The 24,191-nt window shown below is 39.5% G+C and overlaps 1 protein-coding gene across 1 annotated transcript in view; it reads right to left on the reverse strand.

The window, feature by feature from the left end:
- GADL1 (glutamate decarboxylase like 1) overlaps window positions 1–24,191 on the reverse strand; it is a 261,813-nt gene that overhangs the window by 55,747 nt on the left and 181,875 nt on the right. The window contains exon 14 of the mRNA XM_060021370.1: window positions 16,147–16,236. Coding sequence (XP_059877353.1) covers window positions 16,147–16,236 — 90 coding nt within the window. The remainder of the gene's footprint in view (window positions 1–16,146; window positions 16,237–24,191) is intronic.

Consider the following 24,191-nt stretch of genomic DNA (forward strand, 5'->3'; position numbering starts at 1 on the left):
AAGGGTTTTGGTGGGACACAAAGGGCATAGGGAAACTGTGGCCACGCCCACTTCAATTATCAAAATTAAAGGCTGATATCCTGTACTGTCCTATTCAAAAATCAATGGCTAATAAAAATGTAAGCAATATTAATTCAGGCTGGCAAAACAGGGATTAAAATTTACCATGCAGAACACAGACCATAAAAATTTTGCAACTAGATTTTTTTTGCCATTCAAAAAGGATATCACACTCTCAGCTTATAGACAGGCATTTAACGAAAGACTTCTGAAGAGACCCTTGGCGTAAATCTCATGTTGGATGCTTTTTTTTAAAACTCATTTTGTATAATTCCAGCATTTCTTCCAGTCTGGCTGGCTTTCTACCACACTGTCTGTTACTGAGATCTGTCGGGCAGGGACAGTAATGAGAATTCTGGGCACAGCCTCTAGGGAGGAGACAACGAGAGCCTGTCAGAGCCCCTTACCACGTTGCTGAGTTAAAACCGATTCAGAGAATATTTGTTTGGTGGATTCCAGGAACGAATGACAACTGTTTACTAAGTGTGTGTGTGTGGGCTTATTGACAAAACAAGTGGCTACGTCTTCTCCCAGGCACCCAGTGTCTGTAGCAAACACATTTTCACATCCCATTAACTGCAGGACTTGAAGTTTTATATGTTTATTTTTATTGCATGGTATATTTTAGCTCCTGTGCTGGCCAAGTGTTTTAGTGCAGATGGAAATTGGGCAAGCTTCCTTCCCTGACTCTGTAGTTGATCCTTGTTCTTTACCCCCCCAAAAGTCTTTGAGTCTAGATTAAACTTTGTCCCATTGAAAATATCAATATTTAGCAGACTGCAGTGATCAAAAAGGGGACTGGGATGAGATTTTCAGAGGTGTGTAGGGGGAGAGAGGAACAGACAGAGAGAAAATGACTTTACTGTACCAGCATTAAGTCAAAAAATCATACTGGAACTCTTATTCTACACCATACCCACAATCGAGCATGCAGACATGCACCAACTGGGGCCAGACGTAAGGTTAATATTTTTAACACAGTGTTGAAATAGTACAGCACATCAGTATGCTGTCTTTGGCCTTATATATAATAAGAAATGTTTACACGTGTGTACACATACACATACGTATATACGTATGTGATATTTCAGGAAGATGGGATGATGAGTGCAGTGAGATTCTAAGAAAAGGGGGCAACTGGGACTAAGGTACAGAATGGAGAGATGAGACTTTGAGCTTGGAGCTCTGGGATCTGAAAGGAACTCGTGCAGCCAGGACAGGTGGGAGGTGTAGCTGCAGGAGGAGGCAAAGCCACACCCCCAAATGCCTCGACGGCCCTGCTCAGGAACCCACATTTTCTAGAGAAGGTGGCGGGAAGGTCTTTAAGCAGTGGAGCACAGTGATTCATGGCCATTTATGCATGGCCCTCTGACAGTGTGAGGACAGGGGCTTGGAGCAGAGGCAGTGCCGGAAGCAGGTGAGTCAGGTGGAGACATCTGTGGCAATATTCTACGTAGGAAAAGTGAGAACATAGGTTTAAAATAGCTTCCAGTTCACCCAGTACCTCAATATAATGTCCCTTTGGAAGGCTATAGTCAAAGTTTCCATGTGATTTTTCAGAACTGCCATTACTTGAAAAAATACACAAAACATATCTGAGTTCTCCAGTACAACAAACTGACCTCCAAAATCAGAGATTAGAAATTTAACAAAAATATTTTTATTAGCTTGTAAACTGTTTTTTATTCAACATACTTTCCACCCTTTGACTTCCATTAAAAATATGTGTGTGGCCGGTCAGGATGGCTGTTATCAAAAAATCTAGAAACAATAAATGCCGGAGAGGGTGTGGTGAAAAGGGAACCCTCCTGCACTATTGGTGGGAATGTAAATTGATACAACCACTATGGAAAACAGTAAGGAGGTTCCTTAAAAAACTAAAAATAGAACTACCATATGACCCAGCAATCCCACTACTGGGCATATACCCTGAGAAAACCATAATTCAAAAAGAGTCATGTACCAAAATTCATTGCAGCTCTATTTAAAATAGCCAGGGCATGGAAGTAACCTAAGTGTCCATCAACAGATGAATGGATAAAGAAGATATGGCACATATATACAATGGAATATTACTCAGCCATAAAAAGAAATGAAATTGAGTTATTTGAAGTGAGGTGGATGGACTCAGAGTCTGTCATACAGAGTGAAGTAAGTCAGAAAGAGAAAAACAAATACCATATGCTAACACATATATATGGAATCTAAGAAAAAAAAAGTCATGAAGAACCTAGGTGTAAGATGGGAATAAAGACACAGACCTACTAGAGAATGGACTTGAAGATATGGGAGGGGGAAGGGTAAGCTGTGACAAAGTGTGAGAGTGGCATGGACATATATACACTACCAAACGTAAAATAGATAGCTAGTGGGAAGCAGCCACATAGCACCGGGAGATCAGCTCGTGCTTTGTGACCACCTAGAGGGGTGGGATAGGGAGGGTGGGAGGGAGGGAGACACAAGAGGGAAGAGATGTGGGAACATATGTATATGTACAACTGATTCACTTTGTTATGAAGCAGAAACTAACACACCATTGTAAAGCAATTATACTCCAATAAAGATGTTAAAAAAAAAATTGCAAGAGGACTACAGAGCTTCCATATGCCCTTCTCCCAGTTTGCCTAATACTAACATTTTACACTACTGTAGTATAATGATCAAAACCAGGACATTAACATTGGGAACAATATTATCAATCAAATGACAGGTTTGATTGAATTTCATCAAGTTTTCTCTGCTAATGTTGCAAAAATTGAATCCACCACCCGGTATTGTATTTAGTTCCCTTGCCTTTTATGACCTAGAAAAGTTATGAACTTTGGAGTATTGGGCAAGTTATTTTACAAAAGGGTATTCATTTTGGGTCTGCCTGCAGTTCCTTCATTATTAGAACATAGTTACACATGTTTTGGTGAGAATACTACCCAAGTGTTTGCCCTTCTTAGTGCATCACTTTGATGCCAATGTCTCACTGTTGGTGATTATTTGGTTAAAGGGGTGTGTGCAATGTTTTATCTTTGTAATTAAATACTTGAGAGAGATACTTTGAGACAATTCTAATATCCCATTTTTTCCTTATACTTTCACCTTCAACTCTTACCATCCATCAATGGATTTTGTATATAATTACCACTATTATGGTGATTTCCTATTTCCCTCATTCCCTTTACATTTATTAATTAGAATTCTTCACCATTAAATTGAACCAGAATCCAAAAAAAAAATTAATTTTATGATAATAGCATAGAAAAATTTAATACAAGTATTTTACAAAGATGTAAATTGATATTTCATATATATATTTATATTTGACATATTCACATTTATCTTTAATAATGTAATTACTGAAGCTATTTTATATTTAAACTTCATACCAAAAAATAAAATAAATTGCTTTAAGAAATTTCAAAATTTAGTTCTCTTAAATAATAACTGAGGATATGAAAGGGGAAAAAATCTCAGTGGAATTAAGAGTGTAAGATTTTAGATCCAAGACATTTTCTCTGTTCAGACTATAAGAAGTAGAAAAGAAGTACACAGTAGAAACTAGTTTCTAAGACATGATCTGATAGATTCTGGTGTTCAGAGTATAAAAGAAATCATAACTCAGTTTTGCAATATTTATGTTAGATTACACTTACAATGTAATGTATGCCTATAAGAACAACAGAGCTGCAGGACCATTGCATTATAAACTAAAAACCAAACTGAACCTTCATTTGTAAAAACTGAGGAGTAATTCAGTTTTAATTTTTTAAACCTTTCCTGTCATCCTTCATAAAACCTCAGTCTCTGTAAGTTTTCTAAGCTTTGATCACATTTTATTAGAGAAACTACTCAACAAAAGAGATGTACCCCAAGCACCTAGAAAAGAGTCTGGTGCATGGTAGGTGCTAGATACGTATTTTTTGAATGAATAGGTAGATTCAAAGGAGAATTCTGAGTCCCTGATTGTCTTTTTACCCTGAAGCATTATTAACCCATATGAAAGACATGATTAAGACCCAATTCATTACCAACAAGATTCTAACCCAGGCGTCTCCAAACCCTGGGCCACGGACTGGTAATGGTCTGCAGCCTGTGAGGAACCAGGCCACACAGCAGGAGGTGAGCAGCCTGCAAGCAAGTGAAGCTTCATCTGCCACTCCCCATCGCTCCCCATTGCTCACATTACCTCCTGAACCATACTCCACACCCCCGCCCTCCGGTCCATGGAAAAATTGTCTTCCACAAAACCGGCTCCTGGTGCCAAAAAGGTTGGGGACCGCTGTTCTAGCCCATTGTAGTACCACCTGGAAAAGCAGCTCCCCCCGGGTTGTAGACTGAAAGACAGTCTCAATTCTGAGTCAGACAGGTGGCATTACAATCAACTAAAGCAAGCTCTGCGGCTGTATTTCTAACATTTGAATTATCCCTGCCCCCTAAAACAGTGGAGTGCTATTCTTTCTAGGACCTCCTAGATAGGGGGATATTTTCATAAGAAGCGGAGCATGATTCAAAGATAGGTAGTATGAAAAGTCTGAACTAAAATCGAGAGAGCTATCTGAAGTCAGACTTTAAAAATTTTGACCTTCAAAAATTTTTTTTTGCATTCTGAACTAATGATGATTTGGTGAACAAAACACAACTAACTAGACAGCAAACTACAACACCAACCCTGCTAGATTCACATAGAGACAGAGGAGGTGGCCTCCTCCAATTTATCTCCTCATGATATCTTCATTATTAAGCTGCCCTCATCCTGAGAATCCCTTACACAGATCATTCATAAGATGTGATGGTTCCCAGTCCTTCCTGCATATCAGAAACCGGATAAAAAAGATGATCCCAGCGCTTCACTCCAGACCAACCCAATCACACTCTGAGAATGAGCACTCTTAGTTTTTAAAACTTCTATGGGTGAGTTGATGGGCAAGAACTGTAAGAACAACTAATGTCTCTAGGAAACCACTATAAGCACGAGAGTCAGTCACCCAAAGGGTAATCCATCAGGCCATGTCTTTACTCACTGATTCGTTCATTTAGCAAACATTTATTGTGCATCTACCGTGTGAGACCAGCGTGAGAAAATGCAAAGGAATAGTAACACTAGCAACTTTCCCCTTATTAAACACTCACACCACATGAGTATACAACCAGGCTGACCTCGTAAGTGGGCAACCAGTGTAGCTGCATAGGGCCCTGGGTGTGGAAGAGCCCCGTGCTGTCACCATCTTGAAATTCTTGATAATTTTGGAACAAAGGGCTCTGCATTTTCATTTTGCTCCAGTATAGAGCTTCAAGGGCTCTATGCTAGCCTGGCTTGGGATATTGAAGCTCAAATATGGCCAACCCCAGTGGGACATGCTGCCCACTTTCTTCATCTCCCCTCCATCAACAGTGTCATCAGTACAAATAAGTGAATCTTTGTTGATAACGGGGGTTATCAATGCATCTTCCTTGGCTAAAATCCATCAGCTATTTCCTGCAATGGGTGACTTCTCACCGCCTACTCCCCTCCTCCCTGGCTTGCCACCATCTTTTCCATTCCCCACCCCAAATGCTGCTATCTTACAATAACAGCCAAGACAGGGTAGCGAAGATGTCACAGGAGTATATGGAAAGGGTACTCATACTCAAGTGTCAGGAAATGCCTTCTGGGCAAGTTGAGGTGTTGCCAGCCTAATTGAAGGTCGACTCAGACCCCCAGATTCCCTATACTATATTAGGTTGAAAGCTATAAGAGGTTTCGAGAAGACTAGGTCATAATCATAATACTTCAGAGGAGGAAACAAGTACGTATCTCTGGAGAAAACTGTACATGAAGAGGGTTAGCAGGAGACAGGGCGTGGAGGCTGAGTTAAATCATATCTCCGCAGTCCCTGAATGTTTGTGGACTCTTTCCTTTGGGACAAAGGGAAACATAAGGAGTGACATGATCAGGATTGTATTTTAGAAAGTTTACTGTTGTAATAGTATTTAAGGTAATTTGAAGGGGGATAAGCAAAAAGGCATGAAGAAGACATTTAAGGCTCATACAGTCCTTCAAAAATGAGGAAACAGGATTAATAATAATGCAAGATAATATTTAATGAACTTACTCTGTGCCAGACACTGCACCTGGATTATGCCATTCAACCCTATCAAAACCCTTTAAGATAGGTGCTTTTTATTATCCCCACGCTATTGAGGAAAAAGAGGAGGTAAAGGGACTTTAAGTAACTTGTCCATGGTTACACAGCCAGTGGCAGCAAAGGTATTATTTATTTAACTCCAGATTCAATGATTTTAAACTCTGATAAAAATCCTAACAAGATGTCTTTAGCTAAAAAAAAGTTCTACAATCCGTACAAAAAATTTTAAATGTAATGTTAAAGAATGCTCTTTTAAAAAAGAACCAGAAGGGTGATATTTTAGCAGCCTTGAGAACTCATTATAAAGCAACACCATTTAAAACCTTTTGTTCCTGACACAAAAACAGAAACACAGATCAATAGAACAGATTGGAAAATCCAGAAATAGACTAAAGTGTTTTAAAAAGTGTAACACGTGATAACACAAGCTTCCCATAATAAAAAGAGTTAGGAAGAATTATTAAATAAATCAAATTGGAATAACTGGATAATAATTTGGGTGAACTGAGCAGGTTAGATACATATTTTACACTGTACACAAAAATAGCCTCCACATGAATTGAGTTAAATACAAAAAAAAAAAAAAAATGGAATGACAGAAAAACCAGCAGGAGATGGAACAGAATATTTACCAGATTTGTGAAAGAACAATAACTTCAGCTTTGAAGCAGTGGAATAAATCATGAAGGAAAGGACTGACAGATCTGAATACATAAAAAATTTAAAACTTCTGTACAATGAAAAAACAGCAAGACTAAAATAAAAAGCACATTATACTAAGGGCATTATTTGCATTCCATCTGACAAAAAGGGCTTTAAAACTCAAACTATATATATCCTCATTCAAATTTATAAGGAAACCATCAGACCTCAAAATACAAACATGTAAGATAAGAAAAAACAATGGGTACACAGAGAAGCACCATCAGTAAAGAAAAAAATAGAAAATGGTTCAAACCACCAACAACTAATACAATAAAAGCAGAACAAACTTAAGATAGTATTTTTTCCCCTTTCTAAATAAATTTCCCCCCAAGCAGGCAACACCCAGTGTTGCCGCAGTTAGATGGAAGGCTGTGTACTGGTTGCTTACTGGTGGAATGCAACCTTCTTAAAAATCAGTATCCCAATACACAGCCAGAGTCAGGCTCCAAACCACAATGATTTCTATAATCAGCAATTACATACCGAGCACTTTATCTTCTGGAAATAATAAAAGCAAAAGTGGATTGGGGTGGAGATGGTCATTTGTTACTGCTCACAAAGGGGAAATGTTGGAAACAACCCGAACACCCCAAATTATGGGAATGGTTTTATAAACTATGACACAGACTATTATTCAGGGTGAGACACTTTAAGCTATTATTTTCATAAGTTTAGTCCAAAGGGATGGAGAAAGAGACAGGGATGTATCTTGAGGGGACAACAGTATTAAGAGAAAAATCATAAAATTATTTCCTTTAAGGTTGTCAGAGCCTGGATGTGTTTATCATTGGAGGGGAGCAATATATTAGAGAAAAAAGAAGAAGGAAAATGTGAGAAGGAGTGAGAGAGAGAAGTAAGGAGAAGAGAGGGTGGGAGGGCAGAGAAGGAGAGGGAAGTGAGTGGTAAGATTGCAGGTGGGATGAAGTCCAGACAGCAGACGCAAAGGTAAGCACAGAGGAGTTTGCCGTGGAAACGAGGAGTGAAGACGAAGGAAGAGCAACAAGAAACACGTTTGAAGTGAAGACACACAGGTCAATTTTATCCTTTGAGAATTCCTCACTCAGGTGAGCTGCTCTTGGTTTGGCAGAATCCAGAAGCCCTGAACCCAGTGATGCTGTAATTCTGTAACATTTTATAACCGCATTTATTCAGTCAGCATTTAGTGTCACTTCCCAGCAAGGAAAGGAAAAATGAGCAAAAGTGCCACCAGGGGGCAGGTTTGGTACTGGCAAAGGGACTTCAAAGACAGCATGCAAAAAAATATATATATATTTTTTCTTTCAGCACAGGATCCATTCTTTGTTTTGCAACAATAAATATTGCATCAAGTCCAGAGAAATTCCTTAATGGATATGAATTTTGCTCAGGTGTGCAAGAAATGTCACAGTACTTTATATCCTTTAAATAAAATTAAACCAACCTCAAGCCGCTATCCTACTAGGTCAGGTTAAAAGTCAATTTCAGTCATTATTATGGCTCCCACAGCCTCATTGGGTCCTGCAGAGGTTCTTGGGGGTCTCATCCAGGGCTAACATTTAGGTCATTGGTTCAATATGTGAAATGCTTATGGTCTGAACCAACATGATCCCTTCATAGTCTGTAACTTGTTAGGAATGGGCAGACATTCCATCACCTGGAACACACACACACAAACACACACGCACGCGCGCACACACACACACACCTCCTTAGGGCACTCAGAGAAGAGAAGCTGGGATTCATCCTTATCTTTAGAGCTCTTGTCTCCAGCACGCCCCTTTCTGCTCCTCTCTCCTGTGCCTGCCTCTCCGCCTCCATACTCCTCGCCTTCCTCTATGGGTTTCATCTCTGGCCAGCTGAGGCTTTCAGAAAATCTAGGAAGACAGATGTCTTCAAGGCTACAGAAGCCTCAAGAGAAGCATGGAGCCCAGAGGCCAGGTCCAGTGCTCAGTACAGGGAAAGGAGAAAACACAAGAACAGCAAACACCCGTATATCCTAATTGTATTGCCGCACTGACCACAAGACCACAGTTCTTAAAACCCCATTTACAAGTCTGACAGCATGCAACAGCGAGTTTTCTTTTTCTGGTAGATGACACAGAACTTGGACATCTCTCAAAGTTGATGGCGGGCCGGGACTGGCCATCAGATTAGCTGCCCTGGGGGAACAAAGACAAAGACGGGGCACACCCTCATCTCAAGGAGCTTCTGGTGACACATAAAGAGAAACAGGTGATAGGGCATTAATGGATTTAGGTAAGAGTTGCAAACTAAAAGCCTGAAGGCCAGAACCCGTCAACCTTAGTAATTTTTCACTTGCCAACATTTAAAACATTAAAAGCAAAGGACGGTTTACATAAATTTCTATAAATCTAGCATCTCTTTAAAAATAAGAAGACCTGGCAACCCAGACCTGCATTTCCACATGGCAGCCATCATTAGGAGCTGAGTAGAGGCTGCCCCCTTTAGCTGGGGCCACTGCTTTCCAGTTGTCCACAGTCCCCACCACTCCCTATTGTGTTATGCCCCGTCTACTTCCCTCATGTATGCTACTGGCCTAGCTTCTATAGGTTTTGAGTCTGTAACTCCTGACTGAGTGAACTAAATAAAATTATACTCAGGGTACAGTGGTAAGTGTTCCATGAAACTGATTAAGCTTCTGCATTTCTTCAATTCGCACTCTGATAGATCTGGAAATTCAGAATTATTTCAGATGGGCCTGAAGATTTGAGCAGAGACTGAAGAAACTGTTGTACTTAAGTGATTAACTTGGTTCTTATGCAAATGTTACAGACAAGGCCAGCCATACTCCTGGCATCAAGTAGACTTGTTGCTTGTGTGCTAAAGAGTAAACCCAAGGCACAAAAAGATACTTGTGAAATGCAGCTTTAGCTATGTTCTTTGGCCTCATTTCCCATTACTGCTATCTTGAGTGCCCCATGGAGTGTGCGCTGGTGTGAGTGAGCTACAGGAAGCCACACCCATGGACATTCCTCTCAGACCCAGTCCTGTCCTGACCTCAGGTCCAGGACAGATCAGCCCCAGCCTGCAGAGACACCCAGCTTCATTTTGCTCAATTTTAACTTTCAAGAGATCATTCCAAGTTTAGAACTTCTTGCACAGTCAATAAACTTAGGGGAGAAAAATAAAGGAAAGAAAAAATAACTCTTTGTTGAGGACATCTGGACTTGTCTGGCTTCCCTGGGGATTCAAGTAACTATCCATGGAAATTCCTCTCTATGTGTCTGAAAATAATGTTTAAAAGACTAAAAGGCAACATATGAAATAAATTAACAACACCAATTTGGCAAATGTATTCTACATGTTGAAAGGTGTTGTTGAATACAAAGGTCAACTCATGTGAACTTCCCCATAGTACACGCATATCCAACAAGGATGCTGTTGGAATCTTAATGCTTGAAATTTTATTGATCCAATGGAGTAGAGCTATTTAGAAAGCTCTACTTTCTAAAGTAGTAAACAACTGGGGAAGAGAGATGGGCATAAAAGCTATAAGACAGAGTATCCCATGTCCTTCAACAGAAGGGACACCCAGCTTCCCCAGCTGATTTCTGAAGAAGGCCAGACACACAGGACTTACTTAAGTAGCTCCTTGACCCTTAATGACACAGAAGAAACTGATTACAGCTAGTAGAATATCTGACAGATTGTAGAAAATAACACCTCTCCCTGAGAGAATAGTTAAAAGAACAGCATTTTATCTCAGGTCTTAATAATCTGGGGAAAGAGAATATAGTATCTGCAAGAAATAGTACCTTAAGTATTTAGTACATTAAGCATTTTCAAAATCGACATCCCAGCCATCATCAGAAGGAGAGAGTCTCAAGTCACACTCAGAAATATTTTAAGATACTTCTATATTACATTCTCCTTAAATATAATTTTTTTAAAGTAGAGCTTTAAAATGAGGGATATCCACTAGCAAACAGGATTTTTGAAGATGTTATCATTTCTATATTACAGGGTTAAAAAAGAAACTCATCTTTGAAAATTAAAAAAACAAAACAAAACACTGTCACACCTTTAAAGAAACGGGGTTTTTTTCCACAATCCAAAAACGAGTGCTTGCTAAGCAAATGTTACAGATGATGAGGGAAAGAAAATCAGAATCAAAGTCCTCAAAATACACAGAAGACCTCAAAATGTGTATGGACTCATATGCACTCATGTGAACACACATGCACATACACACACACAGCGGAAACAAGTGAAGCACAGCCAGGGGCACTGAGGCCCTCCCTGATCCAAAGCCAGAAAGTGGGCATCCTTGAAAGCACACAACCCTACCCAGTCTACGCTGTCTCATCTTCAAGTGCTGTTCATCAGAAACCCGCCAGGGAGAACACTAGATTCTCTCCAAAGATATTTGGAATACCATATCAAGTTATATCACCAAATAAGCAAAACAACAAACCCATCTAGTAGTTTCTAAAAGATTTATTCTTTGCCTACTGTTGAGGAGAAATGAGCCTATTATAAATGTCTAACATTAGTCACAAATCTGCAGGCCAGTGAATGAAAAAAAAGTTGAAATGGCCATGCTTAAGTACAAAGAGACACCTTGGTAATTACTTTTAAGAATGTAAATTATGTTGGTGGAATGCAGGACTGTTTATGAAATGTCGACAAAAGAGGAAATCTTCTGCATCAGAACATTGAGTAATGATGAAATAAAACAAACTGATGAAATTTTCAATTACATTCTCTGGGTCTTATGCTTTCAGCTTTATCTTTGCCCTCTCTCCCCGACTCCCTCGCCCTTCATACCTGATCACCAAGGGAGAAGAAACAAATATACATAATCTTATTTGGGGCAGCCACCTTAGCGAGTGAAGTCTGCCTCGACCACAGAGCAGGCAGCTTTCAGGAAGCCCTGGGAAGCCTGCTGAGGTTCTCACTGTGGACCCCAGGGGCAACGTCTCTGAACTTGAAATCAGTGCAGATAGTGTAGGTGTTTCAGTAAGGAGATAAGGAAAGAGAAAAAGAGAAATAGGAAGGGAAGACAAATTATATACTATGTCTGGGAGCAAGTCATGAGAGAAATTAGTTTGCAAACTAATTGATTTGACTATGGTATAAACATGGTCTCCAAACAAGACAATCCCTTTGGTATAAGAAGAAAAGATTAGAGCATCTCTGAATAATTAAATATTTTAAATCCATCCTTAAAAAAACTTATTTTGTGCATTTTTAAAATGTACATACTATATTTAAAAATGAATACATGTAGATAATTTAAAACAATAAACATATTGGGGTAAATACTCAATTAAAAAAATTTTTTTTAACTATTAGGAGATTGTGGTCAAAACCTGGGTAACCTTTGCCTGGATAAACACTCAAGGAACTCTAAGGCTTCGTTGGGTCAATTATTCTATACTTTGTTTTATTATTATTATTATTGTTGCTGCTGTTATTATTATTTTCACAAAAGCAATATATATTAATTGTAGAAAATTAAGAAATTGCAGAGGAATACAAAAGAAAGGAAAAATCATCTGTAACTCTATTTCTAAAATAGTTTGGTGCCCCTTATCTAACCACATATACAATATTGTATATTTATATAAATCTCTATGTATATACAATATAGTGACTGTTCTATAACTTATTTTTTCAATTAATAATAAATTATGACTACATTATTTTGGAAGAAAATTTTGATTGTCTATACACTACAAATTTGCATATAAATTATGTACCACATTTTAATCAACTCCGTATAGTTGAATATTTAAGTTTTTAAAATTTTCTTGCTCTTTTAATGCCTGAGGAACAGACATGGAGGCCTTTGGATGCCAAGCAGAATGAACTAGGTTTTATACTGTGGACCAGTCATTCTCAAGGAAATGGTATTATACCTCCAGGCAATATCTTCAAAATTTGGGCAGATGTTTTTGGTTTTCATGATGTTTGGGGGTTGCTCCTTGTGTTGAGAAGGTGGGGAACAGGGATGCCAGCTGCCTTGCACTGTGGAGAGCAGTCCTGAGCCAGGAAGAGCTGCCCCATGTCCTGTACAACTTTGAAATGTCCTGCTGGAAATGCAGGAGGCCAGGAGCCTGATTACAATTATCCAAGCCCAGAATTTAACTCTGGTTTACAGGCAAATGCAAACTATTCTGTGCCCATTTTAAATAAACATTAAGTTTTCTACTACCATGTAAATCAAGGGGAAAATGTTTTCTTCAATGCTTTACCAAGAATTGTGCACCTTTTTTGAAAATTATGTCACTAACATCACCCCATTCCTATTATTGGCATCAACAACATCACCTACTTCTAAGAGTCTGCGTTTGAAGATGGCTCACATTCACAGTGATTCTAAGAGGATGTGTGAGCATCTTATCACTTCCTTGTGTCTTCTAATATTGTCATGCCAAACGTTTATGTAATGAAATACATATCTTTATTATAAAGATTATTTTTCCTTCATATGACATGTAAGGCCTTCTATTGCCTTTTACAAAATTCCGTGTAGGTAGGTCCTATTTTCTATTGGTTTCATCTTAGGAGAATAAAGAGAACATTTAACAGCATTTATTATAAACAGTGGTCATTGGTCGACTGGGTTGAAAGCTGCGAGTGTAAAGCATTTGGAAGCTTCCAGCAGGAAAATGACAAGATAAAACAGGGCTGCAGGTACGACTGTGCGGAGAGGAAGGAAAATAAACAGGAGGCAGAGACCAGAAAAGAAGCGAGTACAACCTGGGCAGGGAACTAATGAAGACCCAGAATGCTGCAATGCCTGAAAAAACCAAAAAGAAGAACTTTCATGGAGGACATTTTAAAAAGAGGAGTTGCTGGAACTCGGTGGTTGAACACTGTGTCAGAGAGGGGCTGTCACAGCATCAGTAGACAGCAGAGCGACTGTGTTCTCAAAAACAGTCTCACGTGTGTGGGCGCACGCATACACACACACACACACACACACACACACACACACACCCAAACTCCAGGCTCTTTATGAAATAATCCTGCTCCCCTCCTGCTGCCAAAGGGAAGACTTATCACACCACTGATTCTGAAATCTGACAGCTCCGCCTGACATGAGTCTGAATTGGAGGGGCGAAGCCTTACTCGGTTTATTTATTTGTTTGTGATTCTCCATCCAAGATAAATCCTAAAACAAATTTCAAGTGTGCTTTAGATACACTCCAGGTTATAAATCATATACTTGCATTCTCATACTACAGTAAGCATGAAACCACATAGATCAACAACAGATATATATGCCTCCCTTCCTTGCCAAATTCATGCACACACACCCATGCCAAGAGAGAGGATAAAAGGAAACTAAGACAGAACCAATGATGATTCATCTGCAGCATACATGTTTAGGAATCAGAAGCAACCAGAACAATTAAAATAATATGATATTAGACTGGGCAAGGGCCCCATGGTTCTAAATGGCAGAAAAGTGTTTCCAAAATGAAGGGATGGAGAATCACGTATGTCAATCATGAGAGAACCGATGCTGGAGAATACTGAGGAGAGAAGAGACTGTCCTGATTCATATTTGATCTCCAGTTAAGATTAAAAGTGTATTATATGCTGATTTATCTGATTTTAGCTTATATACCCATCCTCAATTTCAAATTTTCTGAGACTAGATAATGTAAATGTTTCTTTAAACAATGGAAGAGTGAGTCCATAGTATCCCCAAACATAAAGAGACTATTTACTTATCCTGATCCGTGTCCATGCAACAGTATTGAGTCCATAAAACACAAATATCACCTTCTCGGTTGCTTTTCTTAACAATCAGAAAGTGAGAAGGATGGCAGCCATATCCTTCTCAACATCACCAAACAATGCCTGATGCATTCCATCAAAGTGCAAAATGTCCCTGGAAACATCACCATTAAATTCTCACATTGTTTCTTTTTGAGTCACTTACCCTCTGAAATGTATTCTTTAGCACTTTCTCATTTACATTGTGTGACAAAAAGACAAACCAGATCCAAGGACCATGCTAACTGCCTGATATGGCCAATGGAGGGTTTGTCTAGGCAAAGGCACAGGTAACTCTGTCCATCTCTGCTGCCTGACCTCAGGTTTAACAAGAGGTAAGACATTTATATATTGAGTATGTATTGTGCTACCTTGAAGGAGGCTAAATGAGCCATGAATAAACAGAAACTGGCCTAAGGCTAAAGAAGATGCTGCAGGTGAGGATCCAGGTGGCTATGACTTAAAGGCCATGGTCTTCCCACCTCTACCTAACTAGGCACAAATTCCAAGCACCTGTCATGGAAGATGAGGCCTCTGTGCGCTCCCGTGCCTGCTGCTCTTGTCCTACTCCTAGCACTGTCCCCTGCCCCACTGTGGTCTTCGATCACACCCTCCCCTCTTAGCCTCTGGGCCATGATGTGATTCTTCGTGGAACCCACTTCTTCACAGTTGTCACCGACTCACACCTACTTATTGTCCAAGACTCCAATCTAGTGTCACACTTTGGGGTAGATATCCTTTCTCTCTGCCTTTACAGGGTTTCTCTTCATCTAGGCACCTACTAGTTACCTGGTGATGATCTCTTTACTCATTTGTCTCCTAGAATACGAGTTGCCCAGGGCAGGGACCAAGTCTCTTTGATGTTTATATCTCCAGTGCCCGGCACAGTGAGTGCTAAATGTCTGTCCCTTGCATGACTGGCAAGTTTTTCCTTTTCTTCTAGAGGGCAGTTAGAAGGGCTATCACCTATCAAAGCTGTTAAAACTATCATTGATTTCCACACTGAGGGTAAGGAGGGGTTTGCAAGTCACATTTAGCTCAATGATCAATTGAAATTCATTGCTGACATTTCTATTCTTTTTTATCACATAAGCCCCTTGGTGGAAAGAAGAGAAAGTCTCACACTCACAAAGGGTACCAGATTTAGACTTTAACACTATCTGCTAGTGAAGTGATGCAAGCAGTCACAGACATGCACCAGCAGAGTTTAAGGAAGAAGCCATTCATCATACAACATTAACCATTACCAGATCATGTGCTCTGAAGTGCACTGTGAATTAGAACTTCTGATAAATTCTACCACTCTCTTGCAAACAGCACAATTATTTTGAATATGTGTGTGTCAAGTATCTTGATTTATTTTAACAAATGCTCACAACTGTTTGGCATGTCATTAACTTTTAATATACTAAGAACAACCTCTCTAGATCCTCAAGAAGTTCTTGCAAGTACCAAATCATTTATAGGATCAATAGACAATGGGCATTGAATCTATTTCATCCAAAGGAAAAAATGCAATATGCTTATCACTCACCAAATGAAGTTTTGCCCAGAATTCAGGTCCTTCCTCCATCTCTCTGAGGCTCGGTGGAATGTACCAAAAGCAAACATTGGCATATTCAGGCTGAAGATGAAGAAAGTTTGAAAGTTTTTAATTAATCTTAGAATGCAATTCAACTCTTAGCTAGTTTCTTTGAGTCATCATGTGTGTCTTACGTTGATAACATCAGAATCTGATAGATTAGACATCTGTTCAGCCTTACTTTTGATAACAGCTTATTGAGAAATTTTCTTCTCAGTTGGGTGCAGCCAGAGAGTGCTCTCCCCTCTGGGTAAGGAATGTGCACAAGATCAAAAATAAACATAATGAAGTTTGAAGCTAACTCATCCCAGCTCTAACGAACCATTAGTTAGCATCTGATACATATATACCTAGAGATACCGTGGTTCATCCCTCTTCAACCCTAATCCTTAAGTTATATCTCACACCACCATATCGTTCCAATAATTTCTTCTCTACTTAAGCTGGCCAAAGTTGTCTTCTATTACCTGCTACACTTGACAAATACAAAATCCCCAATTACCTGTGAGTCGGTAACATATGATGTACTTGGGCTCCACTTAACCAGCCCTGCTGTGACCCTGGCCAATACAGCATCAGAAGGAAAAAAAAGGCCATCAGTTTGACTACTGGCTTTCAAGTATCAGTATCAGGAAGGGTGTGAGTCTGCTAGATGGCTTGCTCAAAATGAAGACTCTCAGCACCTGGGCTCAGAACACCCAGACCTGAATAAGTCCATCATAGAAATGGCTGAAGAACTGGGTCATGCTGGGTCATGCCCACCCACTCAGCACCTTCCTCATCTGATTTTTCATGCTGACAGTTTTTGAAATGACTGCCATTTTCCCACCACAAACAGTTTGTAGGTAATACTTGGTGTTATAATAGTTCTCAATAACCAAGTTATGCTCCATTGTCAGTATAAAGTTTCAAAGTATTTCACAGAGAAGAAACAGCTATCACCTCACATCTTAAAATCAAAACTGGTACTATAAAGAGTTTTGATTTTAGTGGATTTTAAATTACAACTGATAGCCCAAAACATTCAAGCTCAACAAGGTAAGCTCTTGATCTGATCATCCCTTCACATTTGAAGTTTGTAACAGGCTTATTGAATTTGACTAAAAGAAAGAAAAGGAGCTACAGAAAGAACAAACAAACAGATGAGGAACCAAGATGGCGGACCAGAAGGATGTGCTCTCACTCCCTCTTGTGAAAACACCAGAATCACAACTAGCTGCTGGACAATCATAGACAGGAAGACACTGGAACTCACCAAAAAAGATACCCCACATCCAAAGACAAAGGAGAAGCCACAGTGAGACGGTAGGAGGGGTGCAATCACAGTACAATCAAATCCCATAACTGCTGGGTGGGTGACTCACAGACTAGAGAACACTTATACCACAGAAGTCCACCAACTGGAGTGAAGGTTCTGAGCCCCACGTCAGGCTTCCCAACCTGGGGGTCCGGCAACAGGAGGAGGAATTCCTAGAGAATTAGACTTTAAAGCTAAGTGGGATTTGATTGCAGGACTTCGACAGGACGGGGGAAAACAGAGACTCCACTCTTGGAGGGCACACACAAAGTAGTGTGCACATTGGGACCCAGGGGAAGGAGCAGTGACTCCATAGGAGACTGAACCAGACCTACCTGCTAGTGTTGGAGGGTCTCCTGCAGAGGCGGGCAGTGGATGTGGTTCACCGTAGGGACAAGGACACTGGCAGCAGAAGTTCTGGGAAGTACTCCTTGGCGTGAGCCCTCCCAGGGTCTGTCATTAGCCCCACCAAAGAGCCCAGGTAGGCTCCCGCGTTGGGTTGCCTCAGGTCAAACAACCAACAGGGAGGGAACTCAGCCCCACCCACCAGCAGTCAAGCAGATTAAAGTTTTACTGAGCTCTGCCCACCTGGAGCAACACCCAGCTCTACCCACCACGAGTCCCTCCCATCAGGAAACTTACACAAGCCTATTAGATAGCCTTATCCACCAGAGGGCAGACAGCAGAAGCAAGAACTACAATCCTGCAGCCTGCAGAACAAAAACCACATTCACAGAAAGATAGACAAGATGAAAGGGCAGAGGGCTATGTACCAGATGAAGGAACAAGAAAAAACCCCAAAAAAACAACTAAATGAAGTGGATATAGGCAACCTTCCAGAAAAAGAATTCAGAAAAATGATAGTGAAGATGATCCAGGACCTCGGAAAAAGAATGGAGGCAAAGATCAAGAAGATGCAAGAAATGTTTAACAAAGATCTAGAAGAATTAAAGAACAAACAAACAGAGATGAACCATACAATAACCGAAATGAAACTACACTAGAAGGAATCAATAGCAGAATAACTGAGGCAGAAGAACGGATAAGTGACCTGGAAGACAGAATGGTGGAATTCACTGCCACGGAACAGAATAAGGAAAAAAGAATGAAAAGAAATGAAGACACCCTAAGAGACATCTGCGACAACCTTAAATGCAACAACATTCGCTTTATAGGGGTCCCAGAGGAGAAGAGAGAAAGGACCCGAGAAAATATTTGAAGAGATTATAGTCGAAAACTTCCCTAACATGGGAAAGGAAATAGCCACCCAAGTCCAGGAAGCACAGCGAGTCCCATACAGGACAAACCCAAGGAAAAACATGCTGAGACACATAGTAATCAAATTGGCAAAAATTAAAGAAAAAGAAAAATTCTTCAAAGCAGCAAGGGAAAAAGGACAAATAACATACAAGGGAACTCCCATAAGGTTAACAGCTGGTTTCTCAGCAGAAACCCTACAAGCCACAAGGGAGTGGCATGATATACTTAAAGTGATGAAAGGGAAGAACCTACAACCAAGATAACTCTACCCAGCAAGGATCTCATTCAGATTTGATGGAGAAATCAAAAGCTTTACTGACAAGCAAAAGCTAAAAGAATTCAGCACCACCAAACCACCTCTACAACAAATGCTAAAGGAACTTCTCTAAGTGGGAAACACAAGAGAAGAAAAGGACCTACAAAAACAAACCCAAAACAATTAAGAAAATGGTCATAGGAACATACATATTGATAATTACCTTAAACGTGAATGGATTAAATGCTCCAACCAAAGGATGCAGGCTTGCTGAATGGACACAAAAACAAGACCCATAAATATGCCATCTACAAGAGACCCACTTCAGACCTAGGGACACATACACACTGAAAGTGAGGCGATGGAAAAAGATATTCCATGCAAATGGGAATCAAAAGAAAGTTGGAGTAGCAATACTCATATCAGATTAAACAGACTTTAAAGAATGTTACAAGAGACAAGGAAAGACACTACATAATGATCAAGGGATCAATCCAAGAAGAACATATAACAATTATAAATATATATGCACCAAACATAGGAACACCTCAATACATAAGGCAACTGCTAACAGCTCTAAAAGAGGTAATCGACAGTAACATAATAATAGTGGGGGACTTTAACACCTCACTTACACCAATGGACAGATGATCCAAAATGAAAATAAATAAGGGAACAGAAACTTTAAATGACACAATAGACATGAGAGATTTAATTGATATTTATAGGACATTCCATCCAAAAACAGCAGATTACCCTTTCTTCTCAAGTGCACAAGGAACATTCTCCAGGATACATCACATCTTGGGTCACAGACCAAGCCTCAGTAAATTTAAGAAAATTGCAATCATATCAAGCGTCTTTCCTGACCACAACGCTATGAGATTAGAAATGAATTACTGGGAAAAAAATGTAAAAAACACAAACACGTGGAGGCTAAACAATACGTTACTAAATAACCAAGAGATCACTGATGAAATCAATGAGGAACTCAAAAAATACCTAGAGACAAATGACAATGAAAACACGACTATCCAAAACCTATGGGATGCAGCAAAAGCAGTACTAAGAGGGAAGTTTATAGCTATGCAAGCCTACCTCAAAATACAAGAAAAATCTCAAATAAATAATCTAAGCTTACACCTAAAGGAACTAGAGAAAGAAGAAAAAACAAAACCCAAAGTGAGCAGAATGAAAGAAATCATCAAGATCAGAGCAGAAATAAATGAATCAGAAACAAAGAAAACAATAGCAAAGATCAATAAAACTAAAAGCTGGTTCTATCAGAAGATAAACAAAATTGATAAACCATTAGCCAAACTCATCAAGAAAAAGAGGGAGAGGACTCAAATCAATAAAATTAGAAATGAAAAAGGAGAAGTTACAACAGACACCGCAGAAATACAAAGCATCCTAAGAGACTACTACAAGCAATTCTATGCCAATAAAATGGACAACCTGGAAGAAATGGACAAATTCATAGAAGTGTATAACCTTCCAAGACTGAACCAGGAAGAAACAGAAAATATGAACAGACCAATCACAAGTAATGAAATTGAAACTGAGATTAAAAATCCTCCAACAAACAAAAGTCCAGGACCAGATGGCTTCACAGGTGAATTCTATCAAACATTTAGAGAAGAGCTAACACCCATCCTTCTCAAACTCTTCCAAAAAACTGCAGAGGAAGGAACACTCCCAAACTCATTCTGTGAGGCCACCATCACCCTGATACCAAAATCAGACAAAGATATTACAAAAAACGAAAATTACAGACCAATATCACTGATGAATATAGATGCAAAAATCCTCAACAAAATACTAGCAAAGAGAATCCAACAACAAATTAAAAGGATCACACACCATGACCAAGTGGGATTTATCCCAGGGATGCAAGGCTTCTTCAATATATGCAAATCAATCAATGTGATACACCATATTAACAAATTGAATAAAAAACATATGATCATCTCATTAGATGCAGAAAAAGCTTTTGACAAAATTCAACACCCAGTTATGATAAAAACTCTACAGAAAATGGGCATAGAGGAAACATACTTCAACATAATAAAGGTCATACATGACAAACCCATTGCAAACATCATTCTCAATGGTGAAAAACTGAAAGCATTTCCTCTGAGATCAGGAACAAGACAAGGATGTCCACTCTCTCCACTACTATTCAATATAGTTTTGGAAGTCCTAGCTACAGCAATCAGAGAAGAAAAAGAAATAAAAGGAATCCAAATCGGAAAAGAAGAAGTGAAACTGTCATTGTTTGAAGATGACATGATACTACACATAGAGAATCCTAAAGATGCCACCAGAAAACTACTAGAGCTAATCAATGATTTCGGTAAAGTAGCAGGATACAAAATTAATGCACAGAAATCTCTTGCATTCCTATACACGAATGATGAAAAATCTGAAAGAGAAATTAAGGAAACACTCCCATTTACCAATGCAACAAAAAGAATAAAATACCTAGGAATAAACCTACCTAGGGAGACAAACGACCTGTATGCAGAAAACTATAAGACACTGAGAAAGAAATTAAAGATGATACCAATAAATGGAGAGATATACCATGTTCTTGGATTGGAAGAATGAATATTGTGAAAATGACTATACTACCCAAAGCAATCTACAGATTCAATGCAATGCCTATCAAATTACCAGTGGCATTTTTTACAGAACTAGAACAAAAAATCTTAAAATTTGTAGGGAAACACAAAAGATTCCAAATAGTCAAAGCAATCTTGAGGGAAAAGAGTGGAGCTGGAGGAATCAGACTCCCTGACTTCAGACTATACTACAAAGCTACAGTAATCTAGACAATATGGTACTGGTACAAAAACAAGAATATAGATCAATGGAACAGGACAGAAAGCCCAGCGATAAACCACTATGGTCAGGTAATCTATGACAAAGGAGGCAAGGATATACAGTGGAGAAAGACAGTCTCTTCAATAAGTGGTGCTGGGAAAACTGGACAACTACATGTAAAAGAATGAAATTAGAACACTCTCTAACACCATACACAAAAATAAACTCAAAATGGATTAAAGACGTAAATGTAAGGCCAGAAGCTATAAAACTCTCAGAGGAAAACGTAGGAAGAACACTCTTTGACATAAATCACAGCAAGATCTTTTTTGACGCACCTCCTAGAGCAATGGAAATAAAAACAAAAATAACCAATGGGGACCTAAGGAAACTTAAAAGCTTTTGCACAGCAACGGAAACTAGAAACAAAACGAAAAGGCAACCTTCAGATTGGGAGGAAATATTTGCAAACGAATCAACAGATAAAGGATGAATCTCCAAAATATATAAACAGCTCAAGCAGCTCAATATTAAAAAAACAAACAACCCAGTCAAAAAATGGGCAGAAGACCTAAATAGACATTTCTCCAAAGAAGATATATAGATGGTCAAGAGGCAAATGAAAAGCTGCTCAACATCACTAATTACTAGATAATGTAAATCAAAACTACAATGTGGTATCACCTCACACTGGTTAGAATAGCATCATCAGAAAGTCTACAAACAACAAATGCTAGAGAGGGTATGGAGAAAAGAGAATTCTCTTGCACTGTTGGTGGGAATGTAAATTGATACAGCCACTATGGAGAACATTATGGAGGTTCCCTAAGAAACGAAAAATAGAACTACCATAAGACCCAGCAATCCCACTACTGGGCATATACCCTGAGAAAACCATAATTCAAAAAGACACATGCACCCCAATGTTCACTGCAACACTATTTACAATAGCCAGGTCATGGAAGCAACCTAAATGCCCATCAACAAACAAATGGATAAAGAGGATGTGGTACAAATATACAATGGAATATTATTCAGCCATAAAAAGGAACGAAACTGGGTCATTTGTAGAGACATGGATGGACCTAGAGACTGTTATACAGAGTGAAGTAAGTCAGAAAGAGAAAAACAAATATCGTATATTAACACATATATGTGGAACCTAGAAAAATGGTACAGATGAACCGGGTGGCAAGGCAGAAATAGAGACACAGATGTAGAGAACAAACGTATGGACACCAAGGGGGGAAGGTGGGGTGTGGTGGTGGTGGTGTGATGAATTGGGAGATTGGAATTGACATGTATACACTGATGTGTATAAGATAGATAACTAATATTGAACATGGGAAAAATAAAGAAATGATTAAAAAAATAAAAAAACAAATAAGGTACTTTGTAATTCAAGTCAATTCCATAAACATTTGTCATGAAACTACAATAGTCTTTACAGATCTACACAATTTATACTTGGTTTTCTAATTTATGATTAATTTGGTTTCTCTAGAATAGAATGTCCTGGCCTTCAAATTGTTTAAAATGTGAATAAATCTTTTTGTGAATAAATAAAGTCACTATTGTTGATTAGAAAGTAGAAAAAACCAGTTATTATCTGTCACTAGATTCTAGGAATTTCCGTCTTTATATCAATGAAGATTTTTTTCCAGGTGCCATTTATGTCAGTTATCAATTTATTGCTTCTCAGCTCTGAATCCACCCGTTCTTTATGTTCTCCAATAATGGAGGTGGACTCTATAAATATTTCTCCTTGCCATCTGGTCCAATCGGAGACTTTATCACCAGAGGGTGCTGGAGGGACACGGAGAAGGAAGAGGTGTCTCCTCCTGGTCACGTGCACTCATCTCATGGGGCTCCTGCAGTAGGAGGGGCTCTTTTCAGCAGTTTTGGTGACCAGCAGCAAGTGGCCCCTGACAGCTTCCCCCAGCACCACGCCCTGTGGCGGCTTCACAGCAGCCTGGTCACAGGAGGATGACCATAAATGGTTTTTCTTGCACACTCTCCTCCGGGGACTTCATAGGGAGGGCTGCCAGCGATGCACCCTGCCTTGGATGGTTTGAGTGAGTTCTAAAATATGGCAGTGCCCTGATATCAGTGTCCTCCAGCACTCCAGGAGGTGGACTCCTAGAGACCCCACCTGTGTGACACCTTGGGGGACTTCCCTGTCATCTTGGGAGCCACACTGCACCCTCTCCAACCTAGTCTGGATCTCAGCCCTGGGGGGGGGTGGCCTCTTGCTCAGTGCTCCATCCCCATTCTAGGAGTGATGTCTGTTCTTTACAGTATCTGCTATTTCTGTATTTTTTAGGGTCTCTTGTGAGGCAATCTCCCATGACTCCAATC

Source organism: Delphinus delphis, chromosome 10, assembly GCF_949987515.2.
Source record: "Delphinus delphis chromosome 10, mDelDel1.2, whole genome shotgun sequence".
NCBI lineage: Eukaryota > Metazoa > Chordata > Mammalia > Artiodactyla > Delphinidae > Delphinus > Delphinus delphis.